This window comes from Miniopterus schreibersii, assembly GCF_964146895.1.
Source record: "Miniopterus schreibersii genome assembly, chromosome: 2".
Taxonomy (NCBI): domain Eukaryota; kingdom Metazoa; phylum Chordata; class Mammalia; order Chiroptera; family Miniopteridae; genus Miniopterus; species Miniopterus schreibersii.
Genome location: NC_138102.1, coordinates 93,429,721 through 93,449,491, shown reverse-complemented (window position 1 = coordinate 93,449,491; position 19,771 = coordinate 93,429,721). Strand labels below are relative to the sequence as shown.

The 19,771-nt window shown below is 46.6% G+C and overlaps 1 protein-coding gene across 5 annotated transcripts in view; it reads left to right on the top strand.

The window, feature by feature from the left end:
* MICAL3 (microtubule associated monooxygenase, calponin and LIM domain containing 3) overlaps positions 1–19,771 on the top strand; it is a 232,827-nt gene that overhangs the window by 198,177 nt on the left and 14,879 nt on the right. For 3 of the 5 annotated variants that reach the window (XM_081129909.1, XM_081129904.1, XM_081129908.1), the window contains 7 exons: positions 217–363; positions 804–886; positions 2,639–4,490; positions 5,027–5,121; positions 10,508–10,618; positions 12,144–12,237; positions 16,933–16,983. In XM_081129909.1, the coding sequence (XP_080986035.1) occupies positions 217–363; positions 804–886; positions 2,639–4,490; positions 5,027–5,121; positions 10,508–10,618; positions 12,144–12,237; positions 16,933–16,983 (2,433 nt within the window). Of the gene's footprint in view, positions 1–216; positions 364–803; positions 887–2,638; positions 4,491–5,026; positions 5,122–9,158; positions 9,210–10,507; positions 10,619–12,143; positions 12,238–16,932; positions 16,984–19,771 lie in introns of all 5 variants that reach the window. The other 2 variants (XM_081129906.1, XM_081129907.1) reach the window with 2 other exon arrangements.

Sequence of the window (19,771 nt, the reverse complement as noted above, 5' to 3'; positions counted from 1 at the left end):
AGAAAGTGGAGCACCACGGGCTTTGAAAAGAGCATCGTGTTGTAGAGGATGTGCTTTTGGCAGAGTGTCAGAAGCTGGGTGAGGACCAGCAGTCAGGGCTCAGCAGGGGAGCAGATCCGGGTCCGGACTACAGTGGTCATGCTATTCTCCAAGGAAGGCAGGAGACTGGAAAGGAGCAGTCCTCACTCAAGTTGTGTTCTCCTTTCCCTTTGCCAGATCAGCACTGGTCTGACAACATTCCATCAGATGCCGAAACAGAGTTTCACAGGCAGCACCTGGAGGTGGTAGAAGCAGAGCTGGAGCTGAAGGTCTCAGAAAACTTGGAGGAGCAACCCCCTGTCACTCTACAAGATAACAAGAGAGGTCAGTCTGCTGTCACAGGAGAAGCCATTCCCAGAATTCCTACTAAGAGCCACGTGAGGACTAGTGGCACCAAGGGCACAGGTCATGAAGCAGAGTGAGCACGTATCACACCAGCCTCAGATAATGGCCTCCTTCCCTTGTACACGGGCCCTGCACATGGCTTTACCAATAGCCCCTTTCTGTATGTTATTTGGGGCTATGAAAAGGTAGAAGGGACAACTCAAATCTTTAGGCGTAGACCATACACATGACAAAAAGCCTGCAATTCTGACACAAGCAGAGGTTGCATACAGGGTGCCCTGGGGAAGTACATTCCCTTTTCTTTCGTCTCTGCAAGTAACTGACCAGTGGTTCAGCCCCACTGCAGAGCTGGCTGGAAGAGACATCCTCAGTGGGAATGGGTTTTTTTCCCTTGTCAATCCTCTGTCTCTTCTTTTCAGGTCCCTCCCAAGTCTCCAGTCCTTCCCAGCCCCCTTCGGAACAAGCTTTTCTGTTCTCCCCTATCCACAGCCCCATCACAGAGGTAAGAGTTGGGGCTCACTGGAGGGAACAGAGCTGATGCTACCCTGAATGGACATATTGATTTCTCTTGGTGTGAGCCCTTTTCTCCTCCTCCTCCTCGTCCTCCTCCTCCTCCCCCTCTCCCTCCCCCTCCCCCCCTCCCCCTCCCCCCCTCCCCCTCCCCTCCCCCTCCCCCTCCCCCTCCTCCTTCTTCTTCTTCTTCTTCTTCTTCTTCTTCTTCTTCTTCTTCCTCTTCCTCTTCTTCTTCTTCTTCCTCTTCCTCTTCCTCTTCTTCTTCTTCTTCCTCTTCTTATTCTTCTTCTTCTTCTAAGTAGAGCTGTTGAAAACAGGAATGACCATGGCGTTACAGCTCAGTTCTCACCTGTGGGCACAAGGCAGCATCTCCCTCACCTTGCTCTGCACCAACTCCAAACCTGGGTCATCCCACCACTGTGTCACTCTGTCTTGTCCACATACCACACCATTTCAAAAATAAGTTTATTTTATTTATTTTTTTTTTTAATATATCTTTATTGATTTCAGAGAGAGGAAAGGAGAGGGAGAGAGAGAGAGACAGAAATATCAATGATGAGAGAGGCATTGATCAAGCCTACAACCCAGGCATATGCCCTGACTGGGAATCGAACCCCAATTGCCTGGATCCCAGGCCGATGCTCAACCACTGAACCATGCCCTGCCGGGCCAAAAATAAGTTTATTTTTAAGTTAAAGCAGTAATATTTGTGGAATCATTGGTTCAATATGACCAATGCTTTTTTTTTTCTTAATATTATGTTAAAATGAACTGTGAATTTTAAAATTAAAAATATTGCCCTAGCCAGTTTGGCTCAGTGCTTAGAACATCGGCCCATGGACTGAAGCGTCCTGGGTTCGATTCTTTCCAAGGGAACGTACCTTGGTTGCAGGCTCAGGCTCAGTCCCCGTCCCTTGTTGGGGCACATGTGGAAGATAACCAACCGATGTGTCTCTCTCACATCGGTGTTTCTCTCTCTCTCTCTCTCCCCCTCCCACTCTCTGAAAAAACCAATGGAAAAAATATCCTCAGGTGAAGATAAAAAATAAAATAAAAAAGATTTATCCAGATTACCAGTGGTATGTGAACCACACACTGGAGAATACTATGTAAACATATTGTAACAATATATCCCATGGAACATGTTTTGGAAAATACTTTCTGGAGGAAACATCAGGGAAGGAATTCCAAACTCAAGACTGGGTCTGCTTGATCTGGTCTTTGGGATTCTAAGAAGCGAGATGAATTTGGTAGTTTCACATGTGAGATGGAGGAGCTTTACTGAGACGTGATGGGAGGGTGGGGTATAATGATTCATATCTGGATCTTTGAGCTTCCTGGGGAAGATAGTGTATAATACAGACTGTAAAAAATAGTTCTTTTTAATCTTACCATGTTGGCCACTATGTTCATACATCAGAGATCTTGGAGCTCTTGGGGAGTGAGAGCTGAATTCATTAGTGTCCTCTGACCAGCATTCACTTCAGTGCACTTAGAATATAAGATGTATTTGAGGTGGACCAAACCTTGAAAACAGTCTGTTCAACTAAGTACAGTGGTTCTAAAAATTACAGAAAGTGAGAAAGATTCTCCTGGAGCTGTTTGAATAGCTTAAAGGATGGAGAGAGGAATTTATTCAGCAAGTACAGGCCCTTTGAGAGAGAAAGCTTCCCAAGAGATCTTTGCTGATCATTAAGTCCCTGCCCTCTAAGCAGCTTCCATCTATCTTCATCTTCTGTAGGTTGCCCAGATCCCACTCCCCTCTGAGGTTACCAAGGTGAAATCGCCTGAGGAGCACCTTTTCCCAGAGCTTTTGGTTTCCAAAGCAAAGCCTAAAGCAGAAGTTCCCACTGATCAGAAAGCTGTACACTCTCCCATACAGTCCCAGCCAGCAACTCTGCCGGAAACCACAACACCTACCTCCCCAGTTGGTTCACAGGGCCTGTTGCCATTGGCCACCTCCACCTCCACCCCCACCCAGTTCCCCATTTGCTCCCAGCCTCAGCCTTCCTGTGAGGCCACTGTCCCATCCCCCACCAAGTCCCCCATATGCTTCCAGCCCGTTCCAGCCAAAACATCCACCCCCCTGACCTCTCTCCACATGAAGAACCAAGGGGATGCCAAGGACAGACTGGGCAGCCCTCTTGCTATAGATGAGGCCCTGAAGCCAAACGACCTGGTGGCAGAGTTCTGGATGAAGAGCGCCGAAATTCGCCGCAGCCTCGGGCTCACACCAGTCGATCGGAGCAAGGGGCCCGAGCATAGCTTCCCCTCACCTGTCTTTAAGTCATTGTCCCTAAAATCCTATTCAGTTGAGAAGTCCCCTCAGGGTGACGGACTCCATCTTCTAAAACCTCCACCTGTTCCTAAGAGACTGGGCCTGCCAAAGTCAGATGGTGACCAGCCCTCTCTGCCAACCCCCAAGTCCCCATCTGACAGAGAGCTAAAAAGCTCCCATGAGGAGCGGAGAGACCTGTCCAGCAGTTCTGGCCTGGGCCTTCATGGGAGCTCCTCCAACATGAAGACCTTAGGCAGCCAGAGCTTCAATACCTCGGACTCCGCCATGCTTACTCCACCCTCAAGCCCGCCCCCACCCCCACCCCAGGATGAGGAGCCTGCAACTCTTCGAAGGAAGCCATATCAGATATATGGGCATAAGGAAACCGAGCCCAAGGCCTCAGTGACCCCACCCCCCCCACCTGCCACCTTTATGCGGCCCCCCCGAGAGCCTGCCCAGCCATCCTGGGAGGAGGTGCGGAAGTCATTTGTAGAGAGTGTGGATGAGATACCCTTTGCTGACGATGTGGAGGATACTTATGATGACAAGACCGAGGACTCAAGTCTGCAGGAGAAGTTCTTCACACCCCCTTCCTGCTGGCCCCTCTCTGAAAAGCCCCTCTATCCATCCCTAGCCAAGGAGAATGGCAGGTTGCTTACTGTGGAGAGCGGGGTCCAACTTCAGAAGAGGGGGCTACCTATAGTCTCTCCAGAAGCCAAAGAGCTGGCTGAGGAGCGCATGCGAGCCAGAGAGAAGTCTGTGAAGAGCCAGGCATTGAGAGACGCCATGGCCACGCAGCTGAGTCGGATGAAGGAGATGGAAATGGGGGCTGGGACATCCAGGCCCCCAGGAGGCACTTGTTGCAAAGCCTCCTCAATGCCCTCCAAATGCAAAGACCTCGGCCTTGAGCCCCCTAAATACCCAGTCCACAAAGGCCCCAAGGAGCCCACTTTGAAGCACAAAGCCACTAGTGAGGAATTCCTCTCCCCGATATCGGACTCAGGGGCCCCAGATGGTTCAGTCACCTCATCCGAGGGCTCCAGCGGGAAGAGCAAGAAGAGATCGTCACTCTTCTCCCCCCGCAGAAACAAGAAGGAGAGAAAATCCAAAGGTGAGGGTCAGCCCCTGGAGAAGCACAGCCCAGACCTTCTGGAGGAAGCAGCTGCCAAGCCCAGGTCCTTGTGGAAGTCGGTCTTCTCTGGGTATAAGAAGGACAAGAAGAAGAAGAGTGACAATAAGTCCTGTTCCAGCACCCCTTCCAGTGGTGCCACCATGGACTCTGGCAAGCACAGGATATCTCCAATAGTGAGAGCAGGTACGTCAGCACCAAGGAACCCCTTCTGGGGCAGAGCATAAGGTGTACATTCTTTAGTCATTTGGTTCTTCTCGAAAGGCCTCCTTCCCCATGCTGCTCCCCCAAGGGTTCTTAGAGCCATGCTGACAGGGTAGGGAGAAGAAAACTGAACCATGGGCTCACAGAACATATTCCACTTAATAGAATAATTCTAAAAACCAGCCTGATGCTGGGTAGGGGAGATGGGAGGTTCATGCACTTCCTAAGGTCACAAGCCCCAAAGGAGGGCAGTGCGGCCAGGAGCACCAAGCAGGCTCGCTTTGGGCACCATCTATTCAGTATTGGTCCGCCCCTGCCTGAACAAATGTCAGCACCCAAGCTCCTGGCTCCCCAATATGGGAGTCACTTTCCCCAAAAGAGTCCCTTAAACTAGAAAGAAACCAAACTTTCACCCCACTCCCCCGGGCTACTCGTGTGAATGTAGAAATCAGGAAAGCACCATGGTACTTACTGCCTGGTCACAGTCCTCACTCTGTCCCTTCTTTCCATCCCCACAGAGCTGCAGCTCCGGCGCCAGCTGAGTTTCTCTGAGGACTCTGACCTCTCCAGCGACGACATCCTTGAGAAGGCCTCCCAGAAGTCCAGGCGAGAGGTATGCAGGCCCGGTCAGCAGTGGGGCTTCAGAGGGGTTGAGAACCTGGACTCCTGTCCTTTGTTGAATGTTGGTCTTTGATAAGATGGAGGAAAGGAAAGCAAATCTCAAAGCAGAGGTGGGATACAAGCTCCTAGCAGACACAACCAAATCCTGAGCCTCACCCCGGGGGTCCAAGGAGGAGACACAGAAGGGACTTATCTCAGGTTTTTTCACTGAGCAGCTGAGGGTTATTTGCATCCTTGGTAAGAGTTCCTGTGTTCAGTTATGGTAAAGACAGACATTCCATGCTCAAAGATTCATTCTATCTTTAAGAAGCAGCCCAGCATTGTCCATTCATTCTTTTGTCCTCAGAAATTCCATGTGGAGTAGCACCCACCAGTTCCCAGAGTGACAGGAGAAGGGTTGTTTGTGCCTAGGGCCCAGCCAAGGCTGGGATGGGGAGCCTTCCTACTCTATCTCCATTATTTAACCCTAGGCACACACTCACCCACCTGTCCAAGGTAAAGGTCCAGCTCCCTTCAGCTCCCTTTTTTGAATGAAAAACTTCCTCGGAACATTCTGTACCTTTTTTACATGGCTTCCCAAGGCTTGGATTTGAGTTTTCCCTCTCCATTGACTTCCAGGGAGCCATGGACAGTCTGTGTCCAGTCCCCTGCTCCTGGCCTGATCCAGTTCCTCATTTAATAACTGCAAACCAAGGAAACCAGTCTTTCAGTTCTCATCTCATTCTTGATTTATTTGTCTGCCTTGGCTATGCCAGCTAGGTATCTATTCATTCTCCTAGAAGGACACCTAGATAGTCAGGCCTCCCATCCCACCCCAGCCATCTGCAGAGCTGCCAGGCCACACTAAGTTATAGTTGGGGGTTCTGTGTCCAATTCCCCGCAGGGACCTGGCATCAGGTGCTCCCTGCTGTGGTTCCCACACAGTAGCTTTAGTACTAAACTGAGAACTTCTTCTGGGTATGTGAGTAGGTTCCTAAACACATCCTGACACAGTGGGGACTGGCACTGCCTTAGGGGTCCTGAAGGGGGCCTGTCAAAAAGGAGAATGTGTTTCAACATTCACTTTGCCTCATGCAGACATTCAGCCAGTTAATTGGCCAAAAGCTTCTATCTGTGGTTGCTTTTGTGCTCAGGTCTTTCCACTGTTTCTCTATTAATTAATGAAACCTCCTGGCAAAATGCTGAGTGGCAGACTGCCCAAGCTGGCTATGCCAAGGCCATCATCTGAGTAACACATCCCACTGACCACAGCCTCTCCCTGGGTCTCGCAGGCCTGGGGCACACAAGGAGTTCCTCCCCATTTACGTAAATGACAGGTCATGGACCCCACTCCTAGAATTCCAGCACCTCATGCTCCCACATAGGTGGGGCCATTTGCTGGAGGCTGTGTAGGGAATACTAAAGTCATCATCCCACTGTTGTATGGGGTCAGGCTGAGCGGGAGCAAGGGACTGTGTATTTTTAAGAATAGAAGCTAAAGGTGAAGGGATTGAGAAGTACAGATTGGTAGTTACAGAATAGTCATGGGGATGTGAAGTACAGCATAGGAAACATAGTCAATAATATTTTAATAACTATGTGTAGTGCCAGGTGGGTACAGGAAATATCAAGGGAACACTTTATAAATTATACAGTTGTCTGATAACCACTGTGCTGTACACCTGAAACCAATACAAAATAATATTAAGTGTAAAATTTAATTGGGGGGAAAAAAAAGTAGAAGCTAAAGCAAGAAAACAAACCTAAACAAAAAGAGCCATGAAGGACAGTTGGAAGTTCAAAGAAATTTGATCATGGACAATATGCACAGAAACATAATATTGGTACATCAGTGCTAAATTCCTTGAAAGCTATTAAAGCAATGTAATCATGTAGGAAAATGTCCCTGTTCTTAGGAAGTACATGCTGAAATTTTTAGGGGTAAAGGATCATAATGTCTACAAATGATTCAGCAAAAAAGATGATACGTAAAGATTATATCAACAGCATTCAAAATCACTTAGCAAGTCTAGGTGAAGGTGTTCATTGTCATCTTCTTTCAACTTTTCTGTAGGTTTGAAAATTTTCAGAGTAAGAAATGAGGGGGGCATGGGGGTACCTAACATGAGAATTGGGTTTGATTGACTCATGAGGGAGCCTCTTGCTGACAGTGCCCCTGAGAGCACAGGTGGGGAAGTGGTTCCTCTTATATCACAGACCCATCCTTGAGTAAGGTAGCTATGAAACAAGTGCCTGAATTTTGTTTCATTTTTAAAAAACAAACACTAAAAATAACTTATTTTTGTTTAAAATGTTAATATAGAAAAATTAAAATAATACACATTTTTTTTAAAATCACCTTAGAGCCTTACCAACAAGAGATAACTCATGTTCACCTCTTTTCTTTGCTTAAGTCTGACTTTAAATATGACTAAAGCAGCCTCTACTTTGGCCATGCCAAAAGCATGTGCATTTGCTTTCTCACAGGCCCCAGTCCCAGTTTGCTGCAGAAGCATTGCTCTGTGGCTGACCCGCTCTCTTGGCACACTACAGATATGCCGTGGTTTTATGCCTCTGGTCACTGCCTCTACCAAGTTAGTACTCCCTCCCTGCCAGAAATTAGTATGTGACTGCCCCACATCAGCCAAGGTACAAATGTTGAGTCCTGTTCCTTAGGTTGTAGTTACGTGACTCCTATGGAGTTTTTCAAAACATGCTGCTTGGGGAAACCATCTGTCTTCTTTTTGTTTAACTGACTTTTTCTAATAATGAAATTCTTTCTCTCATGATGGTTGGTGAGAGAGAGGAATCAGTGAGAGATAGAATCAGCATGCTTAAATTTAAATGTCACCACTAGGACACTAGCTCATTCTTCTCGGGGCCAATATGCTCTTGAAATGCAGGCTCCACACTGGTGGGGTCCCCACTGCTTCAGGAGAACAGCAAGGGCCACAGGAGATGTGGTGCATCCTGAGGCTCTCTGAACCTCTAGACCTCCAGCCCCTCCCTCCCTCACTCCTTGCCTGCCTCTTAACCATGGAATGGGGATGGTGAGAAAACCAGAGAGCAAATGTAACTAACCTCAACCTCGGCTCTGAGCCATTCTGCACAAGGCTTATGGAGTAAGAGGTTACAATTACTGCCTGAAATATTTTTTATAAATATCATTTATGCTATTTCAGGTCCCCTTCACTGTGTATAATCAAGAAATGAAAAAAAAAAGGTCTTATAATTCTTAAAAAAAAAAAATCTTATAATTCTAAAAAAAAAAAAAGAAATGGCCCACGCCCCCCCATCCCAGGGTTGCTGGTGACCCACTGGGAACCCCTGACCCTGTTCAGGAGCCCTGCCAGTAGAGAGCCTTTTGGAAGAGAACATTAGGTTGACACTCAGCTTGCTCTGTGTCTGTGTCTGAGTCCCTGGCAACAGGAACTACCCACCACCTGTCCCCCATCCCAGCACCTATAGCATTCAGTGGGAGGGAGCAGTTTGAATCTCAACAAGCAAATGGGCTATTAAAGGAGAAATAGCATCTATAACCATATATTTAAACAGTTTTAATTTATACATGAGGGAGATTGAGAAGAAAAAAGAAAGTTTGGGGGCATGAGGAAGAAGCTGTCTTCTCAGGAGTAAAGTGAGCCCAGCCCTGGCCTGTGTGGTTCAGTTGGTTGAGCATCGTCCTGTACACGGAAAAGTCATTGGTTCGATTCCTGGTCAGGGCACATGCCAGGGTTGCGGGTTTGATCCTCGGTTGAGGTGCATGTGGGAGGCAACAGATCAATGTTTCTCTCTCTAAACTCAATAAAAACATATTTAATAAAGAAAGTAAGCTCAGGCCTTAGTAAGAGTGGGAATCACTGAGGTGCAGCTGTGAGGGCCTTACACCTAGGTTCCTCACCTACCAGCCCTGTGTGACATTGTGAAAAATAATCATGTGTTTTAGTCTGTGTGTTTATTTTAAACTTCTGATTTTGTTCCATCTCTGTGTTCTATTTAATTATTATTGTTACCATTCTGTTTTGTTTTCTGTTGCCATCCCCTTAAAAGTCAATTTATGTACCACACACCTTGGCATTCAGGAGATCATATGCACCAAAGGTAGTGTCTTGTTCCTGTTTGCTGGTCACTGTTGCATGGGTGTCCATGATTAACCATGGGGTGGTCCCCAATCTTGGCCCTGCAGCCATACCCTCACTAACTGTTCACACATGCATGGAGCCGTCACAAACACTAGCAGCAGAACTTTCTTTAGCTGTGTCATGACAGAGGAGGGTGACATATCCTGCTCTTCACTGGCTAGAGTGCATGTGGTAGTGTCAGTCTGAGTTCCTGGGGGGACAGGGCTGCCCTGGTGGGACTGGGTGCTGCAGGAATGGGGAATTCACGAGCCTTTGGTCCCTAATCTGCAAGGTGACATGCTTAGGGCACCAGAAGACCACTGACACCCTTAGGGACTACCTGCTCAGTTGGCTCTCCACTATCCTTATGCTCTTAGAGTAAAGATTATTAGAATATACACCTGAGCTGAATTTGGAAGTCTCCTTTAAAGTCTGTAAAGTGTCCTTTTTTATTTTCTTGGAGGCAGTAAAGAAGGTGTTATGAATAGAGGCAAACTCCCCAGCATTTGCCTCTCAGTGGTTGCCCAGTGTTTTACTCAAGACATCTGACACTCCCTTGCGCCCTTACCACCCACATTTGCAGATGGAGTTGGCTCAGGCAGTTCCTTCCATTCGTGGAATTGCACTGGATTTGGCTGGTTCCCTCCTCAGTCCTTGACAGCATTGTCTGAAACAGTCCTGCTTCCTGCCTTCCTTTCAGTAGTTGCTGTGCAGACCCCCGAGTCAGGCCAAGTTTGCCCCCATAGTTCCTTCTTCAGACTATTAGTTAGTTTGGGATTCACTCAGACTTAAAATCTCAACTTCAAATGTTACTTCTTAAAAGAACTTATAAATATTGCTCATCTGAAGAAAGTTGCTTTTGATAACAAACAAAAAATTAAAGGACCCTGATTTTTCTTTCCCTGTATATCTCCTAGAAACAGGAGGCATGGGAAACCAATATTTTTACCCTAAAAAAGTCTTTAAAAGAGCAGACATCTTTATATAAGAAACAGATGATACCAATGATAAAGGAGCATGTGTCCCTTTGTTACTTTAACTCCGTCAGTCCTCCACTGAGCCTTCTGTCCCTGTCACAGCGGGAAAGCATCTCACTTGTGAAGCTTGAGGTGTATTCTGTGGCATTTAGGGCTGCAGCCTGGAAGTGTCCCAATGCCTCTGGCCTGCCTGTTTGCCCTGTGGGCACTCTGTGACCTAGATCAGTGCTCTCTATGCCCCTGCCAGCCAGTGCCCAAAGCCTCTGTGCACCTGATTGAGGAAATCTCTCATTCTCTCCAGCCAAGAACTTACACGGAGGAGGAACTGAATGCCAAGCTGACCCGACGTGTGCAGAAGGCAGCTCGGAGACAGGCCAAGCAAGAGGAACTTAAGCGGCTGCACCGAGCCCAGGTAAAAAACCAGGAGACGCCACAACTCATGAGGAAGTCACACCACAGCACCGTTGTTTCCAGTCAACTTTTCCTCATCCATGATGAGGGAGGGCGAGGAGGGCAGAACAGAGGTAGATGGGGTATCCCGTTACCTGAGAGGACAGCCCCAAAGGCTCAGACCACAAGCCCCTGGCTTGATACAGCTACAGAAGCCTCAATTTTGTGGAGTTGTTGGTAGAAAGGGTAGAGCCAAGCTTTGAGTTTCTAAATTCCTTACTCTGAAATAATCATTGTAAAGTCAACTAGTTCAATTGTAAGAACAGTTATTGAGGCCATCTGTGACCTGTCAGCCTCTGACGGGCCTGGGATTTAGAGGTCAGAGCTGTCCTCCCAGTCGTCAGCCTCTGTCTGCAGGCCTCACAGGTCCTAGACCATTCTAGATTGGAGGGTAGAGGGTACTAAAAATAATTTCTTTATACAAAGTATTAAAAGATACCTAAATACAATGTGGTTAAATGAAATCATATTTATATAGTTTATAAAGATTAGTATTCTTAAAGATTAGTATACTAATCTAAAGCTACACAGCAATGAGAAACAACAGCAAGTCCAGATACTAATGAAGTATTCCTCTGAATTCCATGTTTTACTAAGCATCAGAAACCACCAGTCTTTTAGTCCTTTTCTTGCACCTTATTCTCTATGCATATTCTCTGCACTGATATGTCACTGGCTGCTGCTGCCTTGGGGGTTTAACATCCTTCTGGTTGCCCATTGTTAGCTCCCACGTAGCACGCAGGAACTTCTTACTGCATGCTTTAAACAGATTCTGGCTGGTTGCTCCATTCTAGATTTCTTTTTTTTTTAATCTTGTAGCAAGAAGATGCCTGCAGTAGTGTCCAAGAACCCCTGCTAGTCCTTTAGCAATGTCATCATCAGAAATGTCCTAGGCTGACCCTGGCCAGTGTGGCCCAATGGCTAGAGAGTCCACCCGCACACCGAAGGGTCACGGGTTTGATTCCCAATCAAGGGCATGTACCTGGGTTGCAGGTTCAATCCCCACAGATCATCCAGCGACCCCCTGGCCCTGGTGGGGGTGCGTGTGGGAGGCAACCAATCGATGCATCTCTGTTACATCCATGTTTCTCTTTTTCTCTTTCCCCCCTTCCACTCTAAGGATCAATGGAAGAAATATCATTGAGTGAGGAAGAAGAAAGGTCCTAGGCTGTAGTACTTAAAAAGAAGAAGGTCCTAGGCTGTAGTACTTAATACCTTCCTGCAGGGCTTTAATCCACTTCCTGTCTTTGAACTGTCTCAAGAGGGGCTAGTCATTCCTTGGTGTGCACCCACACACGTGGTGCTGACTGATGATGGGCCTGGGGACTCACACGTGTTCTTCATGCACTGGGCATGATGCCCATTGACTAGAGCCTTTCCAAATTTTTTAGCTTATTTTTCTCCCTCTGGGTGTGTGCAGGTTGGTTGGCCTCCTGAAGGCTAGGAGATAAGAGAGCTGGGTGCTCCTATTGTTTTGTTCCCCACAGATCATCCAGCGGCAGCTAGAGCAGGTGGAAGAGAAGCAGCGGCAGCTAGAAGAGAGAGGGGTTGCCGTGGAGAAGGCGCTCCGTGGAGAAGCAGGTACTGTCTGGGTTCTCCTGTGAGGAGGTTTGTTCCTAAGGGAAGCCCCACCCTCCCAACTCCCATGGCAGGGCTAGTTTTGTATCACCTCAGCTTCTTTTCCAGCAGGCTTCTCTGGGTCCCTTCATCACTGATATTTGGGGCTTCCTGTGAAACAAAGGAAAGAAAAGCACCTCTGTTTGGAACTGCCCCAAGGCCCACACCTGTTCTTCCTCCCTGTCTAGAGCTTGCCATTTACCTGTGGGATGGAATCTCAGTCCATTTCCTCTGTTGATGGCATGCACTGGGCCTCCTTCTCCTTCCCTTCCCTGCCCCCCCCCATCATTTTCTCTAGAAGAAAATTACTGAGAATAAGGGAGACCTGTACCACAAGGAACCATCACAGAACTGCACAGGCAGAGCACTCGGCCTGCTCTCCACCTCCTGTCTTTGGCTCTCCAGGCTTCCTGTCCTGCCCAAGCTGCTCAGAGCATGTGAGGACACACACCCCACAGAGCCCTCACCACCTCCTGTGGGTGGAGCACACATATTCCCCAGTGTGAACCCAGGCTCTGTATTTCCTAGAGTCTGGTCACTCAAGGCAGGGTGGAAACGCTCAGAGGACTATGGTGAGCCAGCACTGAATAGACACTGGGAAATAGATGTGAGGGCCATGTGCTTGGTGAATGCCATTCCTGGGGAAGCTCTCCAGAGTGTAGTGCAGAGATACCCACTGTTCACCCAAGTAGCCTGTGGGGAGGATTAAGCACAGTTGGGCACAGAGGAAGCAAGGAAGTACCTGAGTTATCCAGAGTCCCAAGGGCCCAGGAATCCCTGTTGTTGCAAGACCTGAAAAACTACTGGGCAAGCCCCAACTGTAGCTCCAACAACAGGCATGGAGTGATTGATGCCTGCTTTCTCAAGAATCCACAAGTCTCTAGGTGCTGAAACCTCCGTCTCTTGTAGAGAGCACAGGCCTCTCCAGGTTCAGCATTCAAGTTGTAAGGCTAGGGATGAAGAAAGGTGGTGACTTAATTTTGTGGGAACTCCTTATTACTTCATTATTCTAGTGTGTCAGAGGGGCCATGGTACATCTCCTAGTAGGCAGGCTGTCTGTAAACCAAAGAAGAGCCAGTAAGAAGCAGTCAGGAATGGGACCAGTTGCTGCCGTCTGATCTTGCTGCAAAATTGACCAATGGGGTGACCTTGTAGTATGTGCCTGGTATCCAGATGAATTCATGAGGTTCTTCAGTAATGAAGTTCACATGGGGGAAGTCGGGTCAGACATAGAAGGTGTTTTTTCCAGGCCCTTCAAGTCCTAGAAATTGTAGCTTAACAATTGGCTCAGTGATGACCTTGAGGTGAAGAGAGGGGATAGTACAGAAAGATGCGGGTGTGATGTTCTTGGTTTTGTGCCTTACCTAATGCTAGACTTACTGCTTGAAGCCTGAGTCACCAAATGAAGTACAAACTCTTGAACCACTGAGGAGCCAGTGGGCCAGAAGCCTGGGGTGACTACAAGGCAAGCACTGGCCCCTGTGTCAAGGAGTGGAGATTTGGGTTCACCTAAGTGTCCCTGGCTTCCAAATGAAGCTGTGATGTCGCCACCATCCTGGCTTTTGCTCCCTGTCCTGCATGTTCTGACTTGGCCTCCTCAGTTAAGCCTGAGCCCCTAGAGGGAGTTGGCCCAAACCTACCAGCGATGCCCCGTACCTGCTGTAAGGGACTCACAGAGCCCTCCCCTCCCTGCCTTCTCTTCTTGCTGAAGATATCAGGAGGGAGCCTGGACCGGTCATTCCTTCTACCCTTCCCCACTAATTACTTCTACCAAAGTAGAAAGTGAAGGGTAGATCTCCCAACACATAGACTAGCTCAACTAGTCTAACTAGGCCTGTGCACCTAGTTAGCATAAGTCCCCAGGGAAGAAAGATATTCTGTCCCCTTGCAAGTTCAGAACCTCACAAGTTCTGAGGTTCAGGTGGACTGCCCCGGGGTTGATGATTCCCATAAAGCACTTGTGTGCCTGTCGGCTGCCGCACAATTTGAGTCTATGACAGTGCTTGAGTATTTCTGCAACAAGCTGCGTGGTTCAAGCTGCTGGCTACCAAGGGGTCAGAGAAAAATATACCATTGAAGACTGGCATAGGATTTTGCCAAAATTCTTCTTTCCGGTTGTTTAGATAATTATCTTTTCATAAACATATACAGCCAGGACTTCATCTAAGTCAGTGTTTTCAAACTTGTTTTTAGCAGTAGGACCCTTTTTACAAACCAAATTATAAGTTCAAGTCAAAAAGAATTACTCTAAAATGTTCATTAACACAAATTTGAAAATACAGGTTATAGTAGAGGGCTGCCTCCACTTCCAGCTCACACCTGTGTAGGGAACATCCTGACACACAAAGGTAGCTGCTGTAAATGGTAACAGTTTTTAACAGCTCACCTGGAGATCTCAGGATATACATAGTTTAAATTATGCAGATGCTTGACCCTTAAGTAGAGTACTAGGAATTGTTTTCACAGGTAAACCACTGATAAATCTAATAGCAGTTCATATTTCTCATAAAGAGTAGATCTAGATAAAAGCTCCCAAACATACAATGAACACAAACCCAACTATGCTATGATATTGTGACATGTGTGTTACCCACCTAGAGGACCTCTCTGTGACAGGAGCTGCTCAAGGCTGAGAGAGAGCTCTCTGAGGACACTGCCCTGTACACTTGTACAGGAGCACTCTACTTGCCAGAATGTAAATGAATGAATAAATGTCCTCTTCCCTAACACGTTTACAGGGAGTGCAGATACTTGCCCAAAATGGGCAGAAGAAACTTGGTCCTTTGGGCTTCACAAAAGCAGTTTTTACCTTGTAGCACAAATTAATGTGTTGATGATCTTCGGTGGGTTAAAAGTTGTCATATCAAACATTTGAACGTGGTGTGTCTTATTTACGTTTTTTAAAATAAGGTAAAAGTATTTGTGAACCACATGTTTGGGAGACCCCTGGAATAGCACTTGAAGAACCCTAGGGTTCCACAGAACAGTTTGAAAACCACTGTTCTAGTCCATGCTGTTTTAAGCAAGGCTTTACCAGGAACCTCTGTTCAAATAAATACCTATCTGTCCTGTTTATAAAGACAAGATTCAGTAGCTCCATTGAGAGATTTCCCCAAGGTGCATTTGGGAAATTCTAAGAATATAGTAGCTCTTACCATAAGAATATATTTTCAAATATATTATTTTCCTTTTCTTATTTAAGCACATCACTTCCAAGGCTCCCCTTTTGTCAGATGTCCAGTGGCCCTGTTCCTACTTGTCAGAGACCATCTTTGAGGCAAATCTGTCTGCTTCTTCCTCTGCTGCTTCTTCCTCTGCTGCTTCGGCATTCCTCTCCTCTTGTTAGTCCAGTTGCTCTCAGCTAATCTTAGTGTAGCATGACAGTCTGGAGTCTTCCAGCAATGCTCATCAGCCACTTCCCTGGGGGACCACACCTGGCCAACCTGCTGTTTGGTCTCCCTGGCTGAGGGGGTCAGACTGCCCAGTTAGCCAAGCTGCCCTTCCAGAGAAGAGATCTGATTTGGACCTGCCATCCATTGGTCTCAACTTGCCCAAGGTTCATGAATATCCAGACCGCCAGGGTTAATTTCAGAGCCTTCCAGCCAAGGGCATTACTAAGCCTGACATTGATTTCTGCACCTGGGAAGCCCTTTTTGTTCCTGGAACAAACTTAAACCACTGGATCAGCCTTGAGATAAGTTGGAAAACCATTCCAGGTTTGCATTCTACTTTCTGCTGTATCCATTCTTGAAAGGGGAACCCTATTGGGAAACAAAAGTCTGCCAGGATCAGCACTCTGTGAAATGTGGAGGAAAGAGAGAAAAATAGCAGCTGACTTTTGTACTCTGCATTTGTTTATGATTCTTGGAGGATGAGGACCACCTGCCCAAGCCCAGCCCCTCCGCATGGCCCAGTCTCTGCATCTTAGGCATGTGAAGAACATAACATCCTCACTGGACAGCCACATGGAGCTACAAAACTAGGAATGCCAGTAGCCAGCATACATCCAAGAGCCTTCAGGCAAATAGCCAAAGCTCATTTCCTGCTTTTAGAGAGAAGGCTGGCTGAAGTTGGGGGCCTAGCCTCAGAAGAGAGAGCATCTTCTTCCTCTCAACCCATCTTGCAAAGGTGGTTCTGCAAGGAGTTTGGTATACTCACCACGGGGGGTCACGTGTGTGAATTCTTGAGAGAGCTCTGACTGCCTTTAAACCTAAGGACTGGTATCCTTGCCAAGCTTTTTTAGGATGCTTACATCTTGCCTTCAGCCCCTCAGCCTGGGGCCTCTAATATTCAGTTACTAAGGAAGTAGTTGTCCCTGATCTGCCCTTGAATTTTTTAAATCTTCTTAGTTAGATAAGGTTGAGTCCTAGCAGGGCCAGGATTCCCAACAAAACCAAGGCCTTTGTCCTAACAGATCATTGGAAGTATAAACAGGAATTACATTGATACTGGCTATTAACTCTGTCACCTGTGGTTTAGTGAACACCTCCTCCCACCACCAGAAAGGAAATAGCTCAGCATGTGTGCTTTCCAGCTGTTTCTCTTCTCCTTTCTGTCTCTCTTTGTTTCTTATCCTTTTTTACATTGATTGCTTTGGTATGGGGGGACACGAGGGTTATCAGATCCAGTAATTCTCTCTTCATCAATTCCTTGTTGTAGACTATTGGGGAGAGTCTTATTACAGTGACCTCATCGACTTGCATCTGGGTGGTATGTATAGCAGCATCCGTTGCGGACACTAACCCTGCTGACAACCTTCCCCCACCCATTTTCCTCAGTCCCTGCTCACAAACAACAAGAAGAAATCAACCTGTTAACCAAGTGGCAAAAGCACAGGCTCTTTCCCAACTCATAATGGAGCAGCATGCTGGGTCCTCCTCACTGCCATATATACTCCACAGAGTATTTGAGGTAGCTTTTGCTGCCCAGAGTTATCTTAATTTTTTATAATAAAAGTTCACCTACCCCAACCAGCCAACCTCACATCTGCATCCTGGTCCTTCTAATATCATTTTGGTTGTTTGACAGCCAATATATACATACCTACACACACACACACACACACACAGCAACATGATCTCTGCCCTGGATCTCATTCCTCACAACTTGGAGGTGTCATATCCACCAGGAAGCTAACTGCTAACCACACTCAGGTACTAAACATCTGAAGAACTCAGCCTCAACCATTTTCATTAGGATGTGCTCACATTTCCCCTAAGAGATCGAAGTGCATGGGAAGGTGCCACTTGTGATTTCTATCCAAATTCATCAAGCTTGAAACTATGTTGACAGATGCCTGTAATACTATCCCTCCATCCTTGCTCTGTCCTGGCACTTCCTTCACAGTTCTTTTCAGTGAAGACAGGAAAAGAGTAAGGCAGTGGTTCTCAGCATGGGATCCTAGGACCAGCACATCAGCATCATGATCTGGAAACTAGTTAGAGATACAAGTGGTCAATCCCCACCCCAGACCCACCGAACCAGAAACCAGGGGTGAGGCCTAGTTATCTGTGTTTTAACAAACCTTACAGATGACTCACAGTGGTTCTCTAAAGTCAGAGAACCACTGCCTTAAAAGAAGTCAATTATTTTTTTTTTATTATTCAAAATATTACAGATGTTCAATTTTTTTTTTAATATGTCTTTATTGATTTCAGAGAGAGGAAGGGAGAGGGAGAGGGAGATAGAAACATCAATGACAAGAGAGTCATTGATCGGCTGCCTCCTGCACGCCCCACACTGGGGATCGAGCCCGCAACCTGGGCATGTGCCCTGACCAGGAATCTAACTGTGATCTCCTGGATCATAGGTTGACACTCAACCATTAAGCCACACCGGCTGGGCAGAAATCAGTATTTTTGATGTCTTGTACAAAGCTTATCATTTGTATCAGATTAGAGAAATAACCAATCTGTGAGTCTCATTTCTAGACTTTGGGCAGTTTTGCTCCTGGAAAGCTTACGTTTCATCAAGAGGAATACCAAGTAGCTGCTCCTGAGGTTAATGGGGGGGCTCTGACATCTTCTCTTCCAGAGTTCCTGCATCCTGAGAGGTCTTCATCTTCCCTCACAGGCTCCTTGTCTAAAAGTGGCCTTAAAACCAAGAGCTGGCAAAAATCATTCTTTCTCATTTTTTACCATAATCTCATCCTTTTAAGAGAATCACTTTTTGGCTCATTCATTTAAAATCCAAAGGCATAATTCTGTGATTCCTACTATGAAACAGTGCCATATTCTTAGAGAACCTCCATCAGTAAGGAAGCTGGCTCTTGGCTTCGTTGGGTGGGTTGGGTATCACTGGTCTCTTCTCTCTGTTCTCCAACCCCATGGTCCCATAGATTCCACCCTCCACAGATTTCTTCAGTGCCCCAGAGCTGCTCAGGGACTTCTGCATTTATTGTCATTGATGCTGTAAAAGGGCTGATGCTTACATTCCAACTAACAAACCCCATTTCTTGTCTAATGTCTTTGACTCCTTTCCTACCACTTCCTAACACTCCCAGGGGATATTTATGACATTTCTAAGGGAATCTCAATGTGTGAAAACATGTGCGGTGTTGTTTTTTTAATTTCAAAATCTCCTGGAAGGAAATGTCAAAACCAATTTCTTTAAAATTATATTCAACCTTCCCTCCAAGTTCAGGAGACTGTAGCCACACTGATTACCTCATATGTATAGTTTTCTTTATCTCCATTGCTTGAGTGATAAATGTAGTTGGCTATTTTCATTTCTGTTTCCCTGCACTCCAGCTACTAGCCTTCCAGATTTAGAATTCCCACAAATTCCAGGGGAAAATGAAATAGATAAAAAAAGAAACTCAGTGTTCTGAATTATGAAATGTCTCCATCAAACACCTGATAACCCTGCTACTTGATTCTCATCAACTCATCACTTCTTCTTTTTCAACTTACGTGATTTCTATGTAAAAGTTAGGTTTCTCTTGTGGGTTCTGCTCACCTCATAGATGCTGCTACTGCCCTGCCCATGAAGCATGAGAGAAACATCCATTCCAAAGAGAGTCACTATGTACCCAGGCAGAAAGCAGGGGTCCTCCAGCCCTGCTCCCATCAAGCTCCAGGAGGAACCTTTAAATATCAGAATTAGGTCCCTCTCAAATTCTGCTAATGTTTTATTCTTGGAGCACTTGGTAATTAATATTCATTATTTGGGGGGAAGAAATTACCCTTTTGAAATCTGAAGCCTGAAATGTAGATTCTGATTGCTTCTCTACCATTGCTGGGCCCAGCACTAATCTTATTTCTCTCGTGTGTGAGACAAAGCTCCAGGCAGCATTCACGTCCTGCCCAGAAAAGTCCATACTCATGATGCTTGCCTGGTGCTCTGCCCATTACACTGTGTTGTTTCAGTAGGGTCTTTTGGTGGCTCCCAACTAACTATATAAAGGCTCCAAATCTGTATTAAAAGTCTCTTTTTGAGCCACAGAGTATAGAGAATAAAGATCCTTTCTTCACTTAGTTGAACCTTGTTATTTCAAAAC